Below are 24,380 nucleotides of genomic sequence, written 5' to 3' on the forward strand. Positions count from 1 at the left end.
ATGTTTTATTTTGGAATACATTTTATTGGTATCTTTATCTTTATTGGTATCTATCTCAACTGCATTTCCCCCTGTACCCCTCTCCCTCCTTTCCCCAGAGATCCACTCTTACGGTACTTATTAAATAGTATATTTAGTTAGGTTAGTACAGTATGTATATACATAATATAAATAGTATGTTATATTATCTGCGTTTATATCTCATCTTCCCTACTAAACTGTAAGCTCCTTGGGGTGCTCATTCCCTTTTAATCTCCTTTGGCATCCAGCTTGGCCTATTCAACAGAGCAGATGTTCAGTATTTATTTTATTAACAGGTGGGGTGGATGGTCTACAATCTTCAAAGTCTGAGCTTTTCCTTCAATTCCTGAAAAAATAGATATTTTAAGGGATTTTTCAAAATCTTTTAATCATTAGTAGGTTGGAATTAACTTTTTTTTTTTTGGCAAGAGAAACTCATGAAGTTGTCTACTATGGTGTGATGATGCATCAAGGAAGTGTGGAGACCAGGGTGCAAATCCTGATTGCTGAAACTTACTGTGCCACCCTGAAACAGTTCCTTAACCTTTCTGAGGCTCAATTTTCTCACCTGGCAGCTTCTGGCAAGAAAAATGCTCAATTACCTTGAACTGCTGTATAAATATGAGTAGTTATTACTAAATAAAAATAGATATCATGCTATCACTATATGTAAAACCAATTATTTCTGCAAGTAGGAACTTCAATGCACTATATCCTGAAAAGCACCCTGATAAATTATTAAAATCAACAGGCAGATTTACAGAATCTTAAAGAAATCAGCCCTGGGCTCAAGGCCCAGCCAATAGAATTAACAAATACCATCCAAGGCACTGATGCTAATGAAGTATTAATCTTTAAGCTGCTTTAATCTACCTATGACTAAATGCTTTCTCATTATGTCACCAGGTTTTATGAAGAACTCCCATCTGACAAAGTGGGGATAAATGAAGGTGAATGGCTTAAAAGATTTTTTTAAAATTGGTTAGGCTTTCCTATCTGTTGCCCATGTATTCTCAAACCTAAGCAGGGCCCATCATCTGTATTTTCACTCCAGAGCAGGAAGAATGCAGCAGAGAAATAGTTAAGTGACTTCTCTAGAACCATAAGTACACAAATAGTAGCCCATTTCTCTAGATAAACAGGGTGCTGATTTCTTAGTGAGGAGGAAACATTCATGTTTTCATTTTCCACTTATATACACCACAGCTGATCAAGTCTGAAGGCCAAACTACAGAGAATAGCAACACTATATATGGAAAGAAAGTTATTTCCCCAGCATCGGTCGACTAAAATCATAGAATCTTACAGTTGGAAAGGACCCTTGAGAACATCTAATCCAACCTCCCACCCAGGTTAGGGATCTATTCAGATATAGGAGCAAGATGTCTCACAAAACAGAATACCTGTGATAACAGTTAGGAGTGAATCATCCTTGCCCGCAGCCTCCAGGGCTAGTATAATTTCATTGTACATCTACAGGAGTGGAAGACAGAAGGAAAGAATTACTCTTAACATGAAGGATCATGAACCAATGACTTTATTAAAGGCCTATCTGTTAGCCATTATGGTGAAGCAGCATGTACCACAAAGGGAAGTTGGTTTCTACTCTGTAGGAGGGCTAAACCCTGTTAGTTTAGCAGCTAAGTGGTTGTATTGTTGGTTGTTGTTGTGTTTGTCCTTCGTTCTCAAAGAGGACCATGACATCAGGAAAATGATGACATGACTTGCAGTTGACTTTGATTTGAGTGAGGGAGGGCTGTGCAAGGTCACTAGCCTCACTTTCTCCTCCAGAGCCATCTGGGTCCAGTGACCCGATATTCACCAGGATGACTGGAGATGGCCTGGGATGCAATGGGAGACCCTGGCCCTTTCAGGCTAAGGTCTTTTCAGGTTCTCACTTTGAGTGAGGTAACGCCCATTCAATGAACAGGCTTCTTTAAGAAGTTAATCAAGGGATGGCCACTTTAATCAAAACTGAAAAAAAAAATCAAACTGGGAGGGAAAGACCCTAAGGATTATTTAGTATTTACATTCACTAAACTAGGTGGTACAATAGATAAGAATGCTGGCCCTGGAATAGGGAGGACATAGTTCAAAGCCAGCCTCAGACACTGACTAGCTATGTAACCTGGGCAAGTCACTCAACCCTGTTTGCCTCAGTTTCCTCATCTATAAAATGAGGTAGAGAGGAAAATGGCAAACTACTCTAGTATTTTTGCCAAGAAAAGGCCCAAAGGGGGTCACAAAGAGTCAGACACGATTGAAATGACTTAACAGCAACATATTAGTTTACTGATATCACTGATGTTGATATATGCCTTGACAGAAAAATGACTCAGAAGATAGATACTGAAGTGGCCCAGTGCTGCAAGAAAAGCACCTCAGAGGCCATCTTGTCCAATTCCTTCATTTTGCAAAGGAGAAAACTAAAACCTGGGTATCTCCCAAGGTCATGCGGATAGGAAGTGAGCTCAAAGGTCCTGTAATTCTAAGTTCAGTTCTCTTTATGCTCTACCACGCTGTCTCTCATAAATAACATGAGTGATATGTAATATGTGGTCAAAGATCAAAATATACTCCATGGCAGAGCTGTCAAACATACAACCCACAGCCCCCAACACTCCCAAGTGTGGCCCAAACCAGATTAAAATGTAATTGGAAAATATTTAACAAAACAAATAAAAATAAACACAATGTAAAAAATATTAATATGTGATTTTCTAAGTCAATGTGTTGCCTGCAGGGATCCGTATATATGATTTAGTGGTCCTTGTTTCTGTTTGAGTTTGACACCACTATTCCACGGGATGGGGAAATAAGAAGAACTGGCAGGGTTACATACAGCAGTGTTGGGGAAAACAGAGAAAACATATTGAGAATCAAGAGCTCTAAATAAATGATATACATCTGACATTATCCAGACCTTGTCCATGAGCATTCTCTTATTAGTATCATGTGTTCACTAAAATGTAGAGTATAAGTCCAATGGACAAGGTTTGCAACCGTGTCTCATCCTAGTGTGTAGTATTGATGACAAGTAACTGTTCAATCTATTTTTTTAATTGGGGGTGGACAATTCAACGATGCAGAGGAAGGGAGGCAGAGTGGATGTAGTGGTGGGCTTGGGGTCAGGAAATCTTAAATACTGCTTTTAGCACTTACTACTTGTGGGATCCTGTGGTGGTTACTATGCACCTGAGGCACCTTCCTAGGACGTATCTATCAAGTCAAAGACTGGTTGCAACCTTTATTGGTAGGAGATCCCAAATTAGGAATTTCCTATGCTGTGGAGATTTTTTTTTCAGGTATTTGTATAATTCAATGATGGGAAAATCAAAGACAAAAGATAGATAGCTGATCGCAATCTGATAAAAACACTAATTAGTATGTAGTCCATCTTTCTCCTCTGCTTGACTTGAAAGGGTACCTTTGAGGCCTCAGAGCATCTTCCTTCTCCCTGGCAGGTCATAGGATTAAGTGGGATCGTGAGGACCTCTCATGAAATCTAAACATCAATCTTTCTGTAAATTGAATGGGATCAGCATGGCTCAGGGCTTCTGTGACAGCTAGGCCTAAGTCTTGAGTTACTGAGAAATCACTTGCTTTATAGGAATCTAGAACCTAGAGAAGCTGGACCCACTTCCTCCCCACTACCACCTCAGCACGAGCCTAGCCAAATAAGGATAAAGATGTTTTTATGAGCTTGCATTGGCTAAACTAGCACTTCCTTGTTCCTGAGTTAGATTTCTCACGAGATTGTGAGCCTGAACTCCATCAATGAGAGTGAAGGTCAGTGGAGGGAGGAGGATGGAACGCGTTAAGGTATATAATCTTGCTTCACTTCCTGTACTGGGCCTCTCCTACTAGCTTGCTGCTGGTAGTGATGACGCCCTTTTTTGTGAGATCATAATAAAGAAGTTTTCTGTTTCTACTTTGAGAGACCTCTGACTCTTTTAATTAATTGCTGGCGGGTGGTCTCACCCCACACAGGATGAAGAGACAGAATGGACTAAAAGGCCATCTGGTCCCACACCCTCATTTTATGAGTAGGGGAACTGAGGTCCAAGGGAATTAAGTGACCTGCCCAAATGCTAGTAGTGTCAGAGGTGGGATCTGAACCCAGGTCCTCTGATTCCAGTGACAGCATACTTCTCACTGTATCATGTCATTCATTATAAAGAAAAATTAACATTGTGTATCTTCTGGGAGCTCTTAATATTGACTCAGATCTTTAATGACTGCTTCTCTGTTTGTAAGAAGTCTAGAGGAAGTAAAGTGTAGAGGAAGTAAAGATTTCCCTCCTAAATGAATGGTATTGTACAGATCACAATAAGGGATTATCTGAAAAAAAAAATGACTTTTCTGAACATCTAGAGTATTTAAATGAGAAGCACTGAAAAAAGGGTAAAGGTAAAGGTAAAAAGCTGAAGGTTTGGGACAATTGCTGAGGAGAATGTGACAGGAAATAAATCTAGATGAATAAAAAGGTAGCAGTGGGAGCTGATCACAATAAGGGATTATCTGAAATGACTTTTCTGAAAGTCTAGAGTATTTAAATGAGAAACATTGAAAAAAGGTAAAGTTACACAGCTTACTAGCTGTGTAACTCTAGGCAAGTCACTTAACCCTGTTTGCCTCAGTTTCTTCAGCTGTGAAATGAGCTCAAGAAAAAAACAGCAAACCACTAGAGTATCTTTGCCAAGAAAACTCCAAATGGGCTCACAAAGAGTTAGACCCAACTGAAATGAATGAACAGCAAAAGTACCATTAAGTATGATTAATCTCCTTACCTTAGGATTAATACAATTTTTCTTGGTGGGGCGGTTTAACATGATCTTTGTAATATTGCCTTCCTTGGTGACTATCAGGTTTTCATATTCAGAATTCCTATCATTAGAAGAAGTCTTTCCTTGATTTAAGGATTGAGAGGAAACCAGACTTGCTGCTAAATCCACATAATTCTGTCTGGCAGTATCCTAGAATGAAGATGACAAAGAAATAAAATCAGGCCAGCCATATATACTGCAAATCTTGCTGACAGTTTAGGAGAAATAACAATTCTGTTAAGGAAGGAATGCACCATGTAAAGCAGCAGATAAGGAGACTATGGAGGGAGAGGGGGAACATCCAGATGAGGAGCTGGGAAGATTGAGCGCAGGCAGCTTGAAATGCAAGCATCACTGAGAAACTCTTTTAGTATGTAAGAAAAAGGAGGGACAGTAGCATTGACCATGAGACTCACCTTGGGCAAGTTGCCAAGGGTACTCCATGCATTCCATTTGGCCTTGTTGACAAAGCTAAGCATCCCTGGCTTGGGGGACGAACACGGCCCTTCAGTAGCCTACAAAAAGAGCAGAAAAGATTCAAAGTCAGCCCTCAATTACACATGCATGTGGGAGCCCCAAATACCAAGGCTATGAAGTAGGCAGACTTGGGGGACATGGAGAAATAATAAAGTCAGAGGCAGCTAAGTGGTATACTGGAGTGAACTCTAGTTCAAATCTGTCCTCAGACACTTACTGTCTGACTCAGTTTCCTCAGGTGCAAAAGAGGGATAACAATAGCACCTACTTTGTAGCATTGCTGTGAGGAGCAAATTGGATATTTTCTTTTCTCTAATGTCTAACAGTTGTATAGCATTTTAAAGTTTGCAAGGTGCTCAACATATATTAACTCATTTAAGCCTCAAAACAACCTATGAGATAGGTGCTATTAAAATCTCCATTTTACAGATGAGGAAACTGAGGCTGATAGAGAGGTTAAGTGATTTCCCCAAGGTCACAAAGCTAGTTAAGTGTCGGAGGAATCTGAAAGGAAGCGATGAGATTATGTGGAAATAGCTTACATGTGTGCTACATAAAGTCTGGAGCTTAATGGCTACTTGGGGGAATTGCTAGCAGTGGTTCTAACAAAGAAAATGTGAAGGGGAATAATATTAAATAAAGCTGGAAAAGTAGGCTGGGGTCAGATAGTGGGGTTCCTTAAATACTAGGCTAAGGAGATGAATTTATCCTAGAGGTGACAGGGAGCAACTGAAAGTTTGAACAAAGGAAGGACATATCCAAGCCCGTGCCTAAGAAAGATGATTTTGGTAGCTATGTGAGGGATTGTGTGGAGAATGGAGAGGACTGAGGCTGGAGACTGTTTAAGAGGATCAGTTTTCTAAATAAAACAGGAGTTGAGCTTATCTGCGGAAATACTGCAAAGTGGAGGCAGTACCCCCCTATACAGCTTGAGGGAGAGCTGAAGGTTTGGAACAGTTGCTGATGAGAATGTGACAGGAAGTAAATCTAGAATAAAAGGGTATTTAGAGTTGACTCGATTTATTGATTTGTTCTAGTATTGTTTGGGAGTCTTGGAGAAAAGGAAGGAAGAAGGTGGATGATGATGGTGACTCAGGGCTGAGAACAGCAAGAACAATAAGCGGTTAACCTTAAACTTTTGTTGTTGTTGTGATTGGGTTGTTTTCTGTTCTGTCTGACTCTTCATGACCCCATCTGGGGTTTTCTGGGCAAAGATACTGGAGTGGTTTGCTATTTCCTTCTCTAGCTCACTCTACAGATGAGGAAACTGAGGCACACTGGGTTAAGTGACTTGGCCAGGGTCATGCAGCTGGTAAGTGTGTGGTGTTAATGTGATTAAAGATCTTCCCTGACTATTCGATAGGGCATTTACTTTACTTATTGGGTACGAAGCCCCAGGCCCACACCCTTTCACTAACTAGGCATGAGCCCTCAGGGCCCTAAGGAGAGGTGCTAAGACCAGAGCCAACTGTATATGCACAGAGTTCTAGCCAATTAGATGTGCATGAAATCAGCCAATCAGAGTCCCAAGTTCTAGCCAATCAGATGCCGGGAGCACTGTATATAAACAGTGCCCAGAGCGTGAGAGAAGCAGAATTGAGAAGCAGACATCAAGAAGACTCTGAGGCAACAGACATTGAGAGCCAGCATTGAGAGAGACTGCAGAGCAGAGAGTGCAGAGCAGAGAGTTGCAGAGATCATTGAGAGATTGGAGAACTGAGAATCCAGAGAATCCGGAGACTGCAAGGACTTTGAGAACTGCAGGGGCTTTAAGAACTGCAGGAGAAGATGCAGGCAAGCAGACAGTTAGGATTTGTGAGTGATTGTTTATGGGAAGGCCCCAGCAGGGGGGAAGGTTACAGGATGACTTGATTCCTTGCTATAATACTGTATTATAATTTCCTTGTTGCTACATTGAGGTGGGCTTACTGGTTTTGGAATATAATTACTACTATATTAAATTGGGGTTACTGGTCTTGGGATTGGATCCTCTGGTGTCTAAATAAATGTTATACTTTGTACCTAGAAAGTTTTTCATACTTTGCAATTCTAAACCATACAGGCATGCTCATGGTCATCCTCAAGGTCATGAATCTTGCCTTACTGATACAAAGTGTCAGCTGGATTTGAACTCAGAAAGATGAGTCTTCTTGACTCCAGATTCAGCACTCTATCCACTGTGCCACCCAGTTGCCTTCTTACCCTTAAACTAAACAAACCTGAAAGTCACCTCTCCTCCTTATCAGGGAGTACTTTCTGCCCATGGCATTAGAATATATCCTTTAAGGTGAATTAATATTTATGGAACATCTTAAGGTTCACAAAATACTTTCCCTGCTACCACCCATGTGAGGCAAGCAGAGCAAATATAACTATCCCCACGGTATACTGAGGAAACTGGGGTTCACAGAGTGATTTGTCTTATCCAAAGGTCTCACAGCTCCAAGTGTCAGAGGTGGGATTATAATTTAGCCCTCTTAGATTGGGGGAAGAGGTAGTGAAAAGCAAATACTTTTGAAAAGGGACAGGGTCAAGGGAGAAAAGTGAATAAAGGGGGACAGGATAGGATGGAGGGAAATATAGCTAGTCTTTCACAACATGACTATTATGGAAGTGTTTTGCATAACGATACATGTGTGGCCTATGTTGAATTGCTTGCCTTCTCAAGGAGGGTGGGTGGGGAGGGAAGAAGGGAGAGAATTTGGAACTCAAAGTTCTAAAAACAAATGTTTTAAAAAAAGTTATTTTTACATGCTATTGGGAAATAAGATATACAGGCAATGGGGTATAAAAATCTATCTTGCCCAACAAGAAAGTAAGGGGAAAGAGAATAAGGTAGGGGTGGGGAGTGGGGTGATAGAAGAGAAAACAGACTGGGGAAAGGGGCAATCAGAATTTATGCCATCTTAGGGTGGGGGGGAAGGTAGAAATGGGGAGAAAATTTGTAACTCAAAATCTTGTGGAAATCAATATTGAAAACTAAAAATATTACGTAAAAAATTAAATAAGAAGAAAAAAAAATTTAGCCCGCTTGCTACTACATCAACATGCTTTTCTGAGAGGGAAAACAAGAGAAAAGCAAAGGATTTGGATGAGTCAATACAAGGCATAATCAATCAATTTAGAGATACTCCATATATAATAATTTATTATAATTGGTCACATATGGAAATATTCCAACGTAATTTTTTGACCATTTTACCATTTAAAAGATATGTTTTATAAGGTAACTATATTTCTTTATCATGGGAGGATAGTAAATTAAACTGTAAATCAAATTTTAGGAAAGTAGATGATACCCTCCCCTATTAGACTATGAGTTCTTTAAGCGGAGGGATTAGGTTTTCACTTTTTTAGGGAGAATACCTATGACACCGCACCTAGCAGTCAGTCAGTCATAGGCATTTATGAAGCACATACTAAGTGTCAGGGGGCAGCTTAAGTGGCTCAGTAGAGTGCTTTATCTTCCCAAGATTTATCCTCTTGAATTCAAATTTGGCCTCAGACTCTTATCAGCTGTGTGATCCTGGACAAATTACTTAACTCTGTTTGCCTTAGTTTCCTTATCTGTAAAATGGTCTGGAGAAGGAAATAAGAAACCGCTCCAGTATCTTTGCCAAGAAACCTCTATACCAGGCCATAAAGAGTAGGATGTGACTGAAATGTACAATGAATATGTGCCAGGCACTGTGCTGAAAGCTGGGGATACAAAAAAAAGGCAAAAGACAGTCCTTGCCCTTGAGGAGTTTACAGTCTAATGGGGGAGACAACATAAAAGCTACTACGTTGTTTGTCTTTCATTCTTTAAGAGGACCAATGACATCAGGAGGGTGATGTCTTGACTTGCAAGTGAATTAGATTCAAGTGAGGCAGGGCTGTCCAAAGTCACCAGCCTCATTCTCTCTTCCAGGGTCAAGTGGCAAGACATAGGTCAGTATGACTGGAAATGATCCCAGATGCAGTGGGAGACCTTGGCCTTTTTAAGCTAAAGTCTTTCCCAGGTCTCAAGTTTGTCTGGGTCAACATCCAGTCAGTGAACAAGCTATATACACAGAATAAGTAGGAAATAATCAACAGAGTGAAGGCACTAGAATTAAGAAAGGTTGGGAAACACTTCCTGTAGAAGGTGGGATTTTAGCTGGGGCTTGAAGGAAACTAGGAGGTAGAAATGAGAAAGAAGAGCATTCCAGGAATGGGAGACAGCCAGGGAAAATACCTGGATTGGAGAACTGGTGCATAATAAGTATTTCATAAATGCTTGCTGACTTGACTACTTACATTTAATGACCTCAAGATGACTTTCGATAATACTTTTTTTACTTTATTTTTCCCGGGGTTTTTTTTTGGTCAGTGTTTTCTTTCACAACACGACTAATATGGAAATATGTTTTACATGACTACACATGTATATACTACATCAAATTGCTTGCCTTCTCAAAGGCGGGGGATGGGAGGGAGGGGGGAGAGACTTTGGAATTCAAAGTTTTAAGAAATGAACATTAAAAATTATTTTTATATGTAATTGGGGAAAATAAAATATTAAATTAAAAAAAAGTTTATTTAAGAAAAAAAAAAAGACTACCTTCAATCATCCCCCACCCAGGACAAACATGCTTTGTTTACATGTTTAAACAGCGAATAGAGTTTTAGTTTCACTTCATTTCCTGGATCCTCTTTGAAGAGTTTCACTTGCCCGTTTGCCCTCTCAAAGTCTTCCTGACTGGCTCTCATAGTCCCACTGGTCATGTGCAGCTGAAGTGATGGAAAACTCACGGCTGGAAGTTGCCTACAAACATTCAAGGATGTGACAACTTACAGACTGATTCTAATGTCCCCGATAACCCTCCAAAGCAATACTAACCTCTTAACTATATTGCAAATGTTTCCTACGATGGGTTAACAGTGACTAACAGTTTGAGTTTTTTTGTCATTGTTTCCAATAAGGAGTCAAGGGGAAGAACTCAGTCACAGTAACCTAAAATACAAGGGAAAACCATCTCTGAAATCTTACAGGCACTCATCTCATCTCAGGAAGCACTTTGAGTGGAAAGAAAAGTAAAGGCTTCAGGAAGGAGAAATAGGAACCACATTTTTACTGGTAAATCTTTGCAGAAGAAGGAAAACAAGATGCCAATGGGGAGATGGGGAGATAAACGCTGGGTATAGGCTAAGAGGACAAGTACACCACCACCACAACAGCAAATCTTGAGGACTGAGCCCTGACTTGGAGCAACACAAAAGCCAAATTATAGTCAGTCAGCAGCATAAAACCAATTATATTTTATGCTCTTTGGAACAGAGTAAGTGACCTCGTTCAGGCCATGACGATCTTGATAGTGATCTTCAACTATCTGAAAGGCCGTCATGCAGAATACAAACTGGACTTATCCTGTATGGTCTGAGAGGGCAGAAGTAGAAGTTATAGAGAACTGGCTATCTTATTAGATAAGACAAGAACAGATATAGGCTCAATAAAGAAGAACTTTCTAACATTTTATATATATACACACATATATATATATACACACACATATATATATACATATATATATATACATATATATATATTTTAAATGGAGAAGACTGCTCTGTCACTGAAGGTGTTTAGAAGGTGTTTAGAGGGCCCTTTGTCAGAGAAACTGGAGAGGAGAGTCAGGTTGAAGAAGTGGGTTAGACTGTATGACATCCAAGGTCCCTTCCAACACTATGATTCCATGGGGACAATCTGATCCAATTAGGCACAGAATAAGTACATTGGGAATCAATGGCATATACACCAAAGAGATCAAAGACAAAAAAGAAAGGTTCAATATACACCAAATATGCTTTTGGCGTCACTTTCCGCAGTAGTCAAGAACTGGAAACAAATGGATTCTCATTGACTGAGGAAAGACTGGACAAGTTGTGTGATACATAAATCTAATGCTATAAGAAACAATGAATATGAAAACTACAGGGAAGCGTGGGAAGACTTATGTGAATGAATGCAAAGCACAGTAAGCTGAACCAGGAAAATGCTACACACAATGACTATGAGAGTGTAAATGGAAGGAATAAGAATAAGAAAACATTCAAAATTGAATGCTGATAAATTATAATGATCAACTTTATCCCCAAAGAAAAGTTTTGGGAAGATATCTCCCCATATTTCTTTGCAGAGGTGGGGACCACAGATGTGGAACACTGCATACAACTTTTTCAAAATGTTGGTTTGTTTTGCTAAGTTTGTTTTCTTTCTTTCTTTCTTTCCTTCCTTCTTTCTTTCTTTTCTTTTTTATTAGGAAAATGTTGGTGATAAAAACAAACCAAAGATTTAAATAACATTTAATTTTTAAACTAAGAAGTAATAGGTAAAAATAACTGGTAAACCACTCCAGTATCTTTGCCAAGAAAACCTCAAAATGGGGTCATGAAGAATCAGATATGACTGAAACTACTGAATGACAACAAATTACATAAAAGTGAAGGATTTTTGGAGAAGTAATTTAAGCCACAAAATTTTGTATTTATCATGTATATGTTTATGTATTCATTTTCTTAAGTTTTAATAGTTAGTGATAAGCAGCACGACAGAGAAGACCTAGGTTCATGTCCTGCCTGAATGAATGAAAATACATGAATTTGAAACAGGGGGATACACACAGGGTAAAGGTAAAAGGCTGGAGTAAAATATATTGCGCCTCAGCTAAAGTAAAAAAAAAGCAGGTGTAGCAATCCTAATCTCAGACAAAGCAAAAGTAAAGATAGATTTAATTAAAAGAGATAAGGAAGGATATTACATCCTGCTAAAAGGCACCATAAGCAATGAAGCAATATCATTGTTGAACATATATGCACCAAGTGGTATGGCATACAGTTTCTTAGAGGAGAGGTTAAGGGAGTTACAGGAAGAAACAGACAGCAAAACTATAATATTGGGAGACCTCAACCTCCCCCTTTCTGAACTTGATAAATTTAACCTCAAAATAAATAAGAAAGAAGTTAAGGAGGTAAACAGAATTTTAGAAAAGGCAGATATGATAGACGTCTGGAGAAAACTGAATGGGGATAAAAAGGAATATACTTTCTTCTCAGAGGGACATAGCATATACTCAAAAATTGACCATGTACTAGGGCATAAAAATGTCACAATCCAGTGCAGAAAGGCAGAAGTAGTCAAAGCATACTTTTCAAATCATGATGCAATAAGAATTATTTGTAACAAAGAACCAGGGAAAAATAAGCTAAAAATTAATTGAAAAATAAACAATCTAATTCTAAAGAATGAGTGGGCCAAAGAACAAATCAGAGAAACAATTAATAACTTTATTCAAGAGAATGACAATGATGAGACAACATACCAAAACTTATAGGATGCAGCAAAAGCAGTTCTTAGGGGAAGTTTTATATCTCTAAATGCTTACATGAATAAAATAGCTGAAAAAGCTAGAAAAAGAGCAAATTGAAAATCCCCAATTAAATACCAAATTAGAAATACTGAAAATCAAAGGAGAGATTAATAAAACTGAAACCAAGAAAACTATTGAATTAATAAATGAAACAGACCTGGTTCTATGAAAAAAAAACAATAAAATTGATAAACCTTTGGTCAATTTGATTTAAAAAAAGAAAGAAGAAAATCAAATTACCAGTATCAAAAATGAAAAGGGTGAGTTCATCTCTAATGAAGAGGAAATCAAAACAATAATTAGGAATTATTTTGCCCAATTGTATGCCCATAAATTTGACAACCTTAGAGATATGGATGAATATCTACAAAAACATAAATTGCCCAGGTTAACAGAAAAGGAAGTAAAATTTCTAAATAACCCCATCTCAGAAAAAGAAATTGAGCAAGCCATCATTGAACTCCCTAGGAAAAAATCTCCAGCGCCAGATGGTTTTATATGTGAATTCTATCAAACATTTAAAGAACAATTAATTCCTATACTTTGTAGACTATTTGGGAAAATAGGTGAAGAAGGAGTCCTACCAAATTCTTTTTATGACACAAATATGGTACTAATACCCAAACCAGGTAGAGTCAAAACAGAGAAAGAAAATTATAGACCAATTTCCCTAACGAATATTGATGCAAAAATTTTAAATACAATATTAGCAAAAAGATTGCAGCAACTTATCACGAGAATAGTACACTATGACCAGGTAGAATTTATTCCAGGAATGCAAGGCTGGTTCAATATTAGGTAAACTATTAGCATAATTGACCATATCAACAACAAAACTAGCAGAAACCATAGGATCATCTCAATAGATGCAGAAAAAGCCTTTGAAAAAATACAACACCCATTCCTATTAAAAACACTAGAAAGCATAGGAATAAATGGAGCCTTCCTTAAAATTATAAAGAGCATCTACCTAAAACCATCAACAAGCATTATTTGTAATGGGGATAAGATAGATGCATTCCCAATAAGATCAGGGGTGAAACAAAGATGTCCATTATCACCCCTACTATTCAATTTGGTACTAGAAACATTAGCTGTAGCAATAAGAGAAGAAAAAGAAATTGAAGAAATTAGAATAGGCAAAGAAGAAGCTAAAATATCACTTTTTGCAGATGATATGATGATTTACTTAGAGAATCCTAGAGAATCAAGTAAAAAACTACTTGAAATAATAAACAACTTTAGCAAAGTTGCAGGATATAAAATAAACCCACATAAATCCTCAGCATTCCTATACATTACTAACAAAGCCCAACAGCAAAAGATAGAAAGAGAGATTCCATTCAAAGTTACTGTAGACACTATGAAATATTTGGGAGTCTATCTGCCAAGACAAACCCAGGGCCTATACGAACATAATTGTGAAACACTTTTCATGCGAATAAAGTCAGATGTAAATAAATGGGAAAATATCAGTTGCTCATGGTTAGGCCGAGCTAATATAATAAAAATGCCAATTTTACCTAAATTAATCTATCTATTCAGTGCCATACCAATCGAACTACCAAAAAATTATTTTACTGAACTGGACAAAATAATAACAAAATTCATCTGGAAAAACAAGAGGTCTAGAATATCTAGGGTATTAATGAAAAGAAATGCTAGAGAAGGTGGCCTAGTCATACCAGATATTAAACTATACTACAGAGCAGCAGTCATCAAAACTACCTGGTACTGGCTGAGAAACAGAGGTGTGGATCAGTGGAATAGGATAGGAATACAAGATGGAGAAGTCAACAACTATAGCAATCTACTCTTTGATAAACCTGAAGAGGCCAGCTTCTGGGCTAATAATTCACTATTTCACAAAAACTGTTGGGAAAATTGGAAAATGGTAGGGCGGAAACTGGGCATAGACCAATACCTTACACCATATTCCAAAATAAAGTCAAAATGCGTTCATGATTTAGGAGTAAAGGCTGACACTATAAGTAATTTGGGAGAGCAAGGAACAGTTTACTTATCAGGTTTATGGAAAAGAAAAGAATTCCTGACCCAACACGAGTTATAGAGCATTACAAAATGCAAAATGGATAATTTTGATTATGTTAAATTGAAAGGTTTTTGTACAGAAAAAACCAATGCAACAAAAATTAGGAGGGAAGCAGAAAATTGGGAGAAAATCTTTACAACTAGTATCTCTGATAAAGGCCTCATTTCTAAAATATACAGGGAACTGAGCCAAATATATAGGAATACAAGCCACTCCCCAATTGAGAAATGGTCAAAGGACATGAACAGGCAGTTTTCAGAGGAAGAAATTAAAGATATGTATAGGCATATGAAAAAATGCTCAAAATCAGTACTGATTAGAGAAATGCAAATCAAAACAACTCTTAGATACCACATCTCTCCTGTCAGATTGGCTAAAATAACAAAACAGGAAAATGATAAATGCTGGAGAGGATGTGGGAAAATTGGAACATTGTTGCATTGCTGGTGGAGTTGTGAGATGATCCAGCCATTTTGGAGAGTAATTTGGAACTATGCCCAAAGGGCCACAGGAATGTTCATACCCTTTGACCCAGCAATACCACTTCTAGGGTTGTATCCCAAAGAAATCACACAAGTGGGAAAAGGGCCCATATGTACAAAAATATTTATAGCGGCTCTTTTTGTGGTAGCCAAGAATTGGAAATCAAAGGGATGCCCATGAACTGGGGAATGGCTGAACAAGCTGTGGTATATGAAGGTAATGGAATACTATTGTGCCATAAGAAATGGGGATGATACGCACTTCATAACAACCTGGAAAAACCTACACAACATAATGCTGAGTGAGTGGAGCAGAGCCAGGAGAACATTGTACACAACCACAGATATATGGATTCCGTGAGGACCAACGCTGACAAACTTCACTCTTCTCAGCAACACAAGGTGCAAGGACAACTCCAAAGGACTCACGATGGAGAATGCTATCTACATCCAGAGAAAGAACTATGAAGTTTGAATGCAGATTGAGGCACACTTCATGCTCGCCTTTTTTTCTTCTCTTTTGTTTTTGTGGGTTTTTTTTTTGGTTCTGTTTCTTCTTTCTCATGATTCATTCCATTGGTCATAATTCTTCTCCACAACTTGACTAGTGTATAAATTAATTCAATGGGAAGTTATACATGGTAGTTATATGAGATTCCATGCCGTCTTGGGGAGGGAGGGGGGAGGAAGGGGAGAAAATCTGGAACTCAAAATTATGTAGAACCATGTGTTGTAAACTAAAAATAAAAATAAAAAAAACAATAAAAAATAATTCACTATTTCACAAAAACTGCTGGGAAAATTGGAAAATGGTAGGGCAGAAACTGGGCATAGACCAATATCTTATACCATATACCAAAATAAAGTCAAAATGCGTTCATGATTTAGGAATAAAGGCTGATACTATAAGTAATTTGGGAGAGCAAGGAATAGTTTACTTATCAGATTTATGGAAAAGAAAAGAATTCATGACCCAACAAGAGACAGAGAGCATTACAAAATGTGAAATGGATAATTTTGATTATGTTAAATTGAAAGGTTTTTGTACAAAAAGCCAATGCAACAAAAATTAGGAGGGAATCAGAAAATTGGGAGAAAATCTACAGCTAGTATCACTAATAAAGGCCTCATTTCTAAAATACACAGGGAAGTGAGCCAAATATATAGGAATACAAGTCATTCCCCAATTGAGAAATGGTCAAAGGACATGAACAGGCAGTTTTCAGAGGAAGAAATTAAAGATATCTACAGCATGAAAAAATGCTCAAAATCAGTGCTGATTAGAGAAATGCAAATCAAAACAACTCTTAGATACAACATCTCTCCTGTCAGATTGGCTAAAATAACAAAATAGGAAAATGATAAATGGTGGTGAGTATGTGGGAAAATTGGAACATTGTTACATTGCTGGTGGAGTTGTGAACTGATCCGGCCATTTTGGAGAGCAATTTGGAACTATGCCCAAAGGGCTATAAAAATGTTCATACCCTTTGACCCAGCAATACCACTTCTAGGGTTGTATCCCAAAGAGATCACACCAGTGGGAAAAGGACCCATAAGTACAAAAATATTTATAGCGGCTCTTTTTGTGGTAGCTAAGAATTGGAAATCAAAGGGATACCCATCAATTGGGGAATGGCTGAACAAGCTGTGGTATGTGAAGGTAATGGAATACTATTGTCCCATAAGAAATGGGGATGATACAGATTTCATAACAACCTGGAAAAACCTAAACGACATAATGCTGAGTGAGTGGAGCAGAGCCAGGAGAATATTATACACAACCACAGATATATGGATTCTGTGAGGACTAACCCTGACAGACTTTGCTCATCTCAGCAACACAAGGTACAAAGATAACTCCAAAGGACTCGTGATGGAGAATGCTATCTACATCCAGAGAAAGAACTATGAAGTATGAATGCAGGTTGAGGCACACTTCATGCTAGCCTTCCTCCCGTCCCCCACTTTTTTTCTTTTTCTCTTTTTTGTTTTTGTTTTTGGGTTGGTTTTTTTTTTGGTCCTGTTTCTTCTTTCTCATGATTCATTTCATTGGTCATGATTCTTCTCCATAATTTGACTAGTGTGGAGATTAATTCAATGTGAAGTTATAGGTGGAAGTTATATGGGATTCCATGCCGTCTTGGGGAGGGAGCGGGGGAGGGAGGGAAGAAAATTGGGAACTCAAAATTATGTAGAATGGAGTGTTGTAAACTAAAAATAAAAAAAATTTAAAAAAGGCAAAAAAATATTAAACACTTGGTGTGTATTTCAAGCACTATGCTAATAGCTGGGGAATTAAACAGGAAAAGCGAGACCATCCCTGCTCTCAGGGAACTCACACTCTAATTGCGAGAGTCAACACAAACCAAATTTCAACTGCTGGGTAGATAAGACCTGTAAGTCCTAAAAAGTACAAAGGTAGAGATAATGGCACGACCCAGGGTTCCCTGAGTTGAGCCAGTAGATCAGATGGTAGTGCTCAGGGTCCTGGAGGGCCTAGAGGTAGAGCCGATGGCAAGGCTTGGAGGACCTTAGGATGTGATACAAAGGTATATGATAAGGCTTCCATCCCATTCAAGCACTGTGAGCAGTCAAGCATCCCAGAGCGTGTTTGAGTTGCATTTTACAAAATGTTCTGCTTTCATAGTTCCTCATGTCTCTCTATTGAGAGGAGGGGTTCTTAACTAGGAATCCATGGATCCCCCATTGGGGGGTCAATAAATAGATATTTTGTGGGGGGAGTCTATGAATCTGGATGGGAAAAAATTAAATTGTTATTTTCGCTAACCATTAGTTTCTTTTGTAATCCTATGTATTTTATTTTATGTACTTAAAAACATTACTTTAAGAAGGGATACATTATCAGGATTAAAATGACTAAAAATCTCTGATTTGAAGGAAGTACATTTCTTCACCAGTTCTCTGGGCCCAAGATTGGTCTTTACAATTATTCTTTTAGTCAGTGTATACACTGTCAATTCAAGTCCCTACTGGGGTGGGGAACCTGTGGCCTTCTAGGTCCTTAAGTAGGTTTGGATTTAGTCAAAAGGCCATACGTGAGGACCTAGAGGGCCACAGGTGGCATGAGGGCCACATGTGGCCTTGAGGCCACAGGTTCCCCACCCCTGTAAGTGTTAAGCCCTTACTCAAGGCTTCTTCTCAGTCTCCTTTGCTGGATCTGATGGAATCCCAATAAAGCTGCTCCCAGCTCCAACATTCTAATTTCCTTATGGGCCCCACTGAACAGAAGGCATGTCCTGATTTAACAACCCAATCTGGCTTTAGCCACACTACAGGCCCCCAGATATAGCCACTGCCCTAGCTAGCCACTGCCCCCAGATCTAATTCACATATTTGACCAGGTGTGTCCTTGTACTCAACCATAGTCACATCATCCATTTAGCTCAAGACAGGACCATAATACCTAACTATCCATCTTGACCAGACAGGACCACAATAGCTAGCCAATCAGAAAGTGACATGACCAGGGTGTCTGACCACCCAACCATAGAAGGGGCTTTCCCTATTGCCTAATCCCTTGACAAACCCCTGCTGCCTTTTAAATATTCATAATTCCTGTTATGTAATTGCATCTTTACCCTATAAAAATCCATCTTGTTTTCTCTGAAATTGCTGGTTCCTCTTGGAACCTAGCCCACTTCTGAGGGGGCATCCTCACTAAATGCCTGTACTTGGATTGGAGGTGGTATGACTGAATTCTTTGAGACAATGCCACCACAACACATCACGAAACCGAAACAGATCCTCATCCTCTAAATGGAGGTGTCCCTCAGGGTTCTGCCTGGGTCTTCTTCTCTTCTCCTCTATACTCCTTAACTTGGTGATCTCATCAGCTCCCATGGATTTAATGACCATCTCTATGATGATGATTCTTAACTCTACCTATTCTGTCCCAATCTCTCTGCTGACCTCCAATCTCAAATCTCCAACTGCCAAAATTTTTTTCTCATCCAAGTTCATAGATATCACCGAAATCTATCAATGGATCTATGAATCCCAGGTTGAGAGTTGCTGCTATAAACCTAAACATATAACCTTTTATTACTTAAGATCAACATGGTATGTAGGTTTCAATTTTGTAATGAAGAAGAAGGTGAATGGAAATTGAAAAATACCACCAATTTCAAAGAACAACTAAAATAGTAATCAACCTTCTTGGAAGCTCCCCTCCATCTTCTATTTGAACAACAATAAAAACAACCCAAACATCAAAAGACCATAAAAAGACATTCCCCACCCCAAAAAAAGGCATTCACCCATAACTTCATTTATAGTATTGAATAAATCTTGTTACTCTAAGGCCAGTGGTAAATTCTCAATACAATTTATTTGGTTTTGAGATGAATGAAAAGCCCAAGAGACAGAGTTTCTGGGTAACTAACAATCAATTTATTAATTATGGTTAGCAGACAATTGATAAATTGAGGTCAGTGGTTCTCTCAAAAACCAAAGACCAGCCTTGGAGATCATGGAATGGTTAAATACCTTTGAAAAAGAGGTTGTCCCTGATGGGTAGAAATCAACTCTGAATGGCTAACAATTAATGAGAGAATGAATATTATAATGATAGGTGGCCTTATTCTAATGAGGGGCTGGGAGATGTGACTGTAATTATGTTAGCAGTTTTGGACAAAGAGATTCATCTTAAGCCTCCCTCCTTGAGTAATTTAGGCAAAAGGATCTATTCTCCATCCAGTCCTACCTGAGGAGAACAGTGGGCCAAAATTCACCTAAATTAAATTCTCTTTACCCTTTAATCAAAAATAAGCTCTTCCAGTTGGGTGGGGTCCCACCCAAGATTGAAGAGAATGTCTCATTGTCAGCTCTGTCCTTCACAAGGATTGGGCTTTGAATGAGGAAATAGAAAGGGAAAAACCCTGGATCCCCTGGTATTAATAACTGGTTGTTTTTTAAAAATAATTTCTTTCTTTATTTTTAGTTTTCAACATTCACTTCCATAAGAACTTGAGTTTCAAATTTTCTCTCCTTCCCTCTCCTTCCCCCTCCCCTAGAGAGTGTGCAATCTGATATAGGCTCTATTTATACATTCATATTAAACATATTTTCACATCATGATATAGAGAAGAATTAGAACTAATGGGAGGAACCACGAGAAAGAAGAAACAGACAACACAACAAAAGAAAAGGAGAGCAAACAGTATGCTTCCATCTACATTCAGACTCCAAAGTTCTTTCTCTGGATGTGGACAGCATTTTCTATCATGAGTCTTTTGGAGTTGTCTTCGTGCCTTGCATTGCTGAGAAGAGCTAAGTCTATCAAAGTCAGTTACCTCACAGTGTGGCTGTTACTAGGTACAATATTCTCCTTCATTTAGCATCGGTTCACATAAGTCTTCCCAGGTTTTTCTGGTCTGTCTGCTCATCATTTCTTACAGCACAATAGTATTGCATTACATTCATGTACCACAACTTGTTCAACCATTCCCCAATTGATGGACATCCCCTCAATTTCCAATTCTTTGTCACCACAAAAACAGCTGCTATAAATATTTTTGTACATGTGGGTAATAATTGGTTGTTAACAATTATCTCAGTTTTGAGTTTAAAACTCATTATGTTTTAAATACTTCTTGGATGTTGCCTTTTAGGCTTTCTAATTAAAATATACATATATATATATATATATATATATATATATATATATATATACACACATATATATATACAAGTTTAATTAAAAATGCTTACAGGGAATTTTTAGGTTAAGAAAACATAGCTGGACTGATGGAAAGTAATGTTGTCTGGCATCATTGTGGATGTGCCTGGGTAATCTGTTGAGTAAATGTAAATCTACACTTTGGAAAAGATGCACATGTGAGAGTGGCCTTGCTAAGAAGAAACTGTGCTCATTAGATATATTGTGAAAGAAAAGCAGATTCTAGGATTCTGGGGCTCTTTGAGTTAGCAAATGATATAGTGAGTGCCTACAATTGGTCTGGATAAGGAATAAGAAGGGAAAAGTTCCCATGGCAGCAGATGTTTATTCTTAAAGGAAGGCACAAGGCCAATAAAAACAAATAATTAATGGTGATGATGATGATGATGAAGAAAATAGCTACCATTTCTATAGCACCAGAAGGTTTGGGGAGCAATTTGCATAATAGCTTGTGAGGTAGGTGCTATTATCATTCTCAATTTATAGATGAAGAACCTGTGACTGAAGGAGGTCATGTGACTTGCCTGTAGTCTTAGTATAGCTTAGTAGATACTTAGAGCTAAGTATCTAATACAGGATTTAAACTCAGGGCTTCCTGATTCCAAGTGCAGAACTCTACTTCACCACCTAGTTGCTTCTACTGAAAGAGTTCTTAGCTTTCTTTGAGTCAAGGACCCCCTTGGTAATCTAGTGAAGTCTATGGGCCCTTTCTCAGAATAATGTTTTCAGATGTATAAATACATAGGATTACAAAGGAAATCGATAATATTGAAATACAGTGATCAAAATATCTTTTAAAACAATTCCATGACTTAATGTTTAGCATTGTGCTTGGTGCTGTGAGAGATACCAAAGAAATATAGGACACAGAATTTAACGTGTCATACAGTCATGAAGCAAAGCACAACACAGGACAACAACATATTCAATGCCCAAAGAAGAGAACAATCCCAGTGGGCTGGAGGGGTCAAAAGAAGGCCTTATGGAAAGAGCTAGAACTTGATCAGAGAGGCAAAGGCATGGGGTGAGTTTGATCATGGTGGCTTCTTGTATATTAAGAAAACCAAATTGATTCTATTTTGTAATTCATTCTATTCTGTATCACTATCAACATTTTGTAAGTGTTTCTTTGCCTCTGAGCTAAGTTTAGAAGTTCAGCTTTCCTTTCCGAATTAAGTTTAAAAGTTCAGTTTTCTGGGGCAGCAAGGTGGCACAGTGAGTAGAGCACTGGCCCCGGAGTCAGTAGGGCCTGAGTTCAAATCTGGCCTCAGACTTATTAGCTGTGCGATCTTGGGCAAGTCACTTAACCCCAATTGCCCTGACTTCCCCCCCCTCCAAAAAAAAATCCGTTTTCCTGCTAATCACTGTCCTATTCTTGTGTCCAAACAATGTCCTTGAAGGATGCGGGTGGATGTCAGGGAGTCTGGTCTGTTAACTCTGCAACACTGGCTGTTCTTCAAGAAAGTCTAGTCCATTATGGCTGTGACTCTAACTAGCCGCACAGGTGGACACCACAAGTGAGCTCTCCATAGTAACAAGATGGAAAGCCGGGATTCCAAATTTCCAGCCAATCATACTATTTTCCCCATCTCTGATGCATGCTGTCTTCTAATTTTTGGATGGTCCTCCTTTTGTCTGAAAAATGATCTGTCTGCCTTCATTGAGGGTCTTTTGGCTTATTGAAGAGCTGAAACATCCCTTTTATTGGTAATTGCTAGCAAAAGAGGATAAAAAAATGGAAAAAATTATAGACCAATTTCACTAATGAATATTGGTGCAAAAATCATAAATAAAATAATAGCTAGGAGACTACTGCAATATATCACAAAGATTATACATTGTGACCACGCAGGATTATACCGGGAATGCAGAGATGGTTCAATATAAGAAAATCTATTAACATAATTGATTATATCAATAACAAAATCAACAAAAATTATATGATTATATCAATAGTTGCAGAAAAAGCTTTTGATAATATACAATTATTTCTATTAAAAACCCTTGAAAGCATAGGTATAGATGGATTTTTCCTTAAAATGACAAAGAAGCATCTACCTAAAACCATCAGCTAGAAACTTTCCCGGTAAGATCAGGAATGAAACAAGGATGCCCGTTATCACCACTATTATTCAATATTGTACTAGAAACGCTAGCAATAGCTATAAGAGAAGAAAAAGAAATCGAAGGGCAATGAGGAAATAAAACTATCTCTTCTTGCAGATGATATGATGGAATACTTAGAAAATCCTAGAGAATCAATTAAAAACTAGTTGAAACAATGAATTATTTTAGTAATACAGCAGAATATAAAATAAACCCAATATATCATCAGCATTTCTATATCTCACCAACAAAGCCCTGCAAGAAGAGATAGCAAGAGAGAGTTCATTTAAAATAATTGAGATGATATAAAATACGCAGCAGTACACTATCCAAGACAAACCCAGGAACTATATAAACATAATTTCAAAACACTTATTATACAAATAAAAGTCAGATTTAAATAACTGGAGAAATATTGATTGTTCATGGGTGGGCCAAGCTAATATAATAAATATGACAATTCTACCTAATCTACCTAATCTACCTAAACTAATCTAATTATTCTGTTCCATCCCAATTAAACTACCAAAAATTATTTTTTGAGTTAGAAAAAGTAATAACAAAATTCATTTGGAAGAACGATAAGTCAAGAATGCCAAAGGAAGTAATAAAAAATCTAAATGAAGGAGGTCTATTAGTATGATCTTAAACTGTGTTTTAAGTGGGTAATTATCAAAACTAACTGGTACTAGCTAAGAAATAGAACGGTGGATCAGTGAAGTAGAGTAGGTATATAATACACAGTAGTAAATATTATAGTAACCTCATGTTTGATAAACACAAAGATTTAAGCTTTGGGGATAAGAATTCACTTTTTGGTAAAAATTGCTGGGAAAACTAGAAAGCAGTCTGGTAGAAACTAGGTATAGACCGATATCTTATACCATTTACCAAAATAAGGAACAAAATGGATATAGGACCTAGCCATAAAGGGAGATATCATAAGTCAATCGCAGTTGCTCATCCTTCATTTTCAAAGAGGACCAATTATATCATGGGGGTGATGCCTTGACTTTCCAGTTAATTAGATTTAAGTGAGGCAGAGTTGCACAAAGTTGTCAGCCTCACTCCCTCTTTCCACAATCATTAAAGTCCAGGGGCAGGAAAAAAGTCAAGCACTGAGCTGGGATGCAGTGGATGACCCTGGTATCTTCAATGCCTGATCTAGCTCTCAGCACTCCACAGTGCCTGCTTCTGCCACCTTCATGTCCACTGGAACAAATTGTTCTCATGCCCATTCCATCATGGAGGAAGTTTTCAAATACTTGAGGTAGACATCCCCCTAACTCACAAGTTTGAGGTCTGTCAGGTTTTCCTCAACCTGGT

At 38.1% G+C, this 24,380-nt stretch overlaps 1 protein-coding gene across 1 annotated transcript in view; it reads right to left on the reverse strand.

Moving 5' to 3' along the window:
- The window catches only part of ECI2 (enoyl-CoA delta isomerase 2), a 53,551-nt gene that overhangs the window by 20,064 nt on the left and 9,107 nt on the right, over nucleotides 1-24,380 (reverse strand). Inside the window, exons 2-4 of the mRNA XM_036738305.1 lie at nucleotides 5,264-5,362; nucleotides 4,812-4,997; nucleotides 1,425-1,494 (exon numbers count right to left, since the gene is read on the reverse strand). Coding sequence (XP_036594200.1) covers nucleotides 1,425-1,494; nucleotides 4,812-4,997; nucleotides 5,264-5,326 — 319 coding nt within the window. The 5' untranslated portion in view covers nucleotides 5,327-5,362. The remainder of the gene's footprint in view (nucleotides 1-1,424; nucleotides 1,495-4,811; nucleotides 4,998-5,263; nucleotides 5,363-24,380) is intronic.

This window comes from Trichosurus vulpecula, chromosome 1, assembly GCF_011100635.1.
Source record: "Trichosurus vulpecula isolate mTriVul1 chromosome 1, mTriVul1.pri, whole genome shotgun sequence".
Taxonomy (NCBI): Eukaryota; Metazoa; Chordata; class Mammalia; order Diprotodontia; family Phalangeridae; genus Trichosurus; species Trichosurus vulpecula.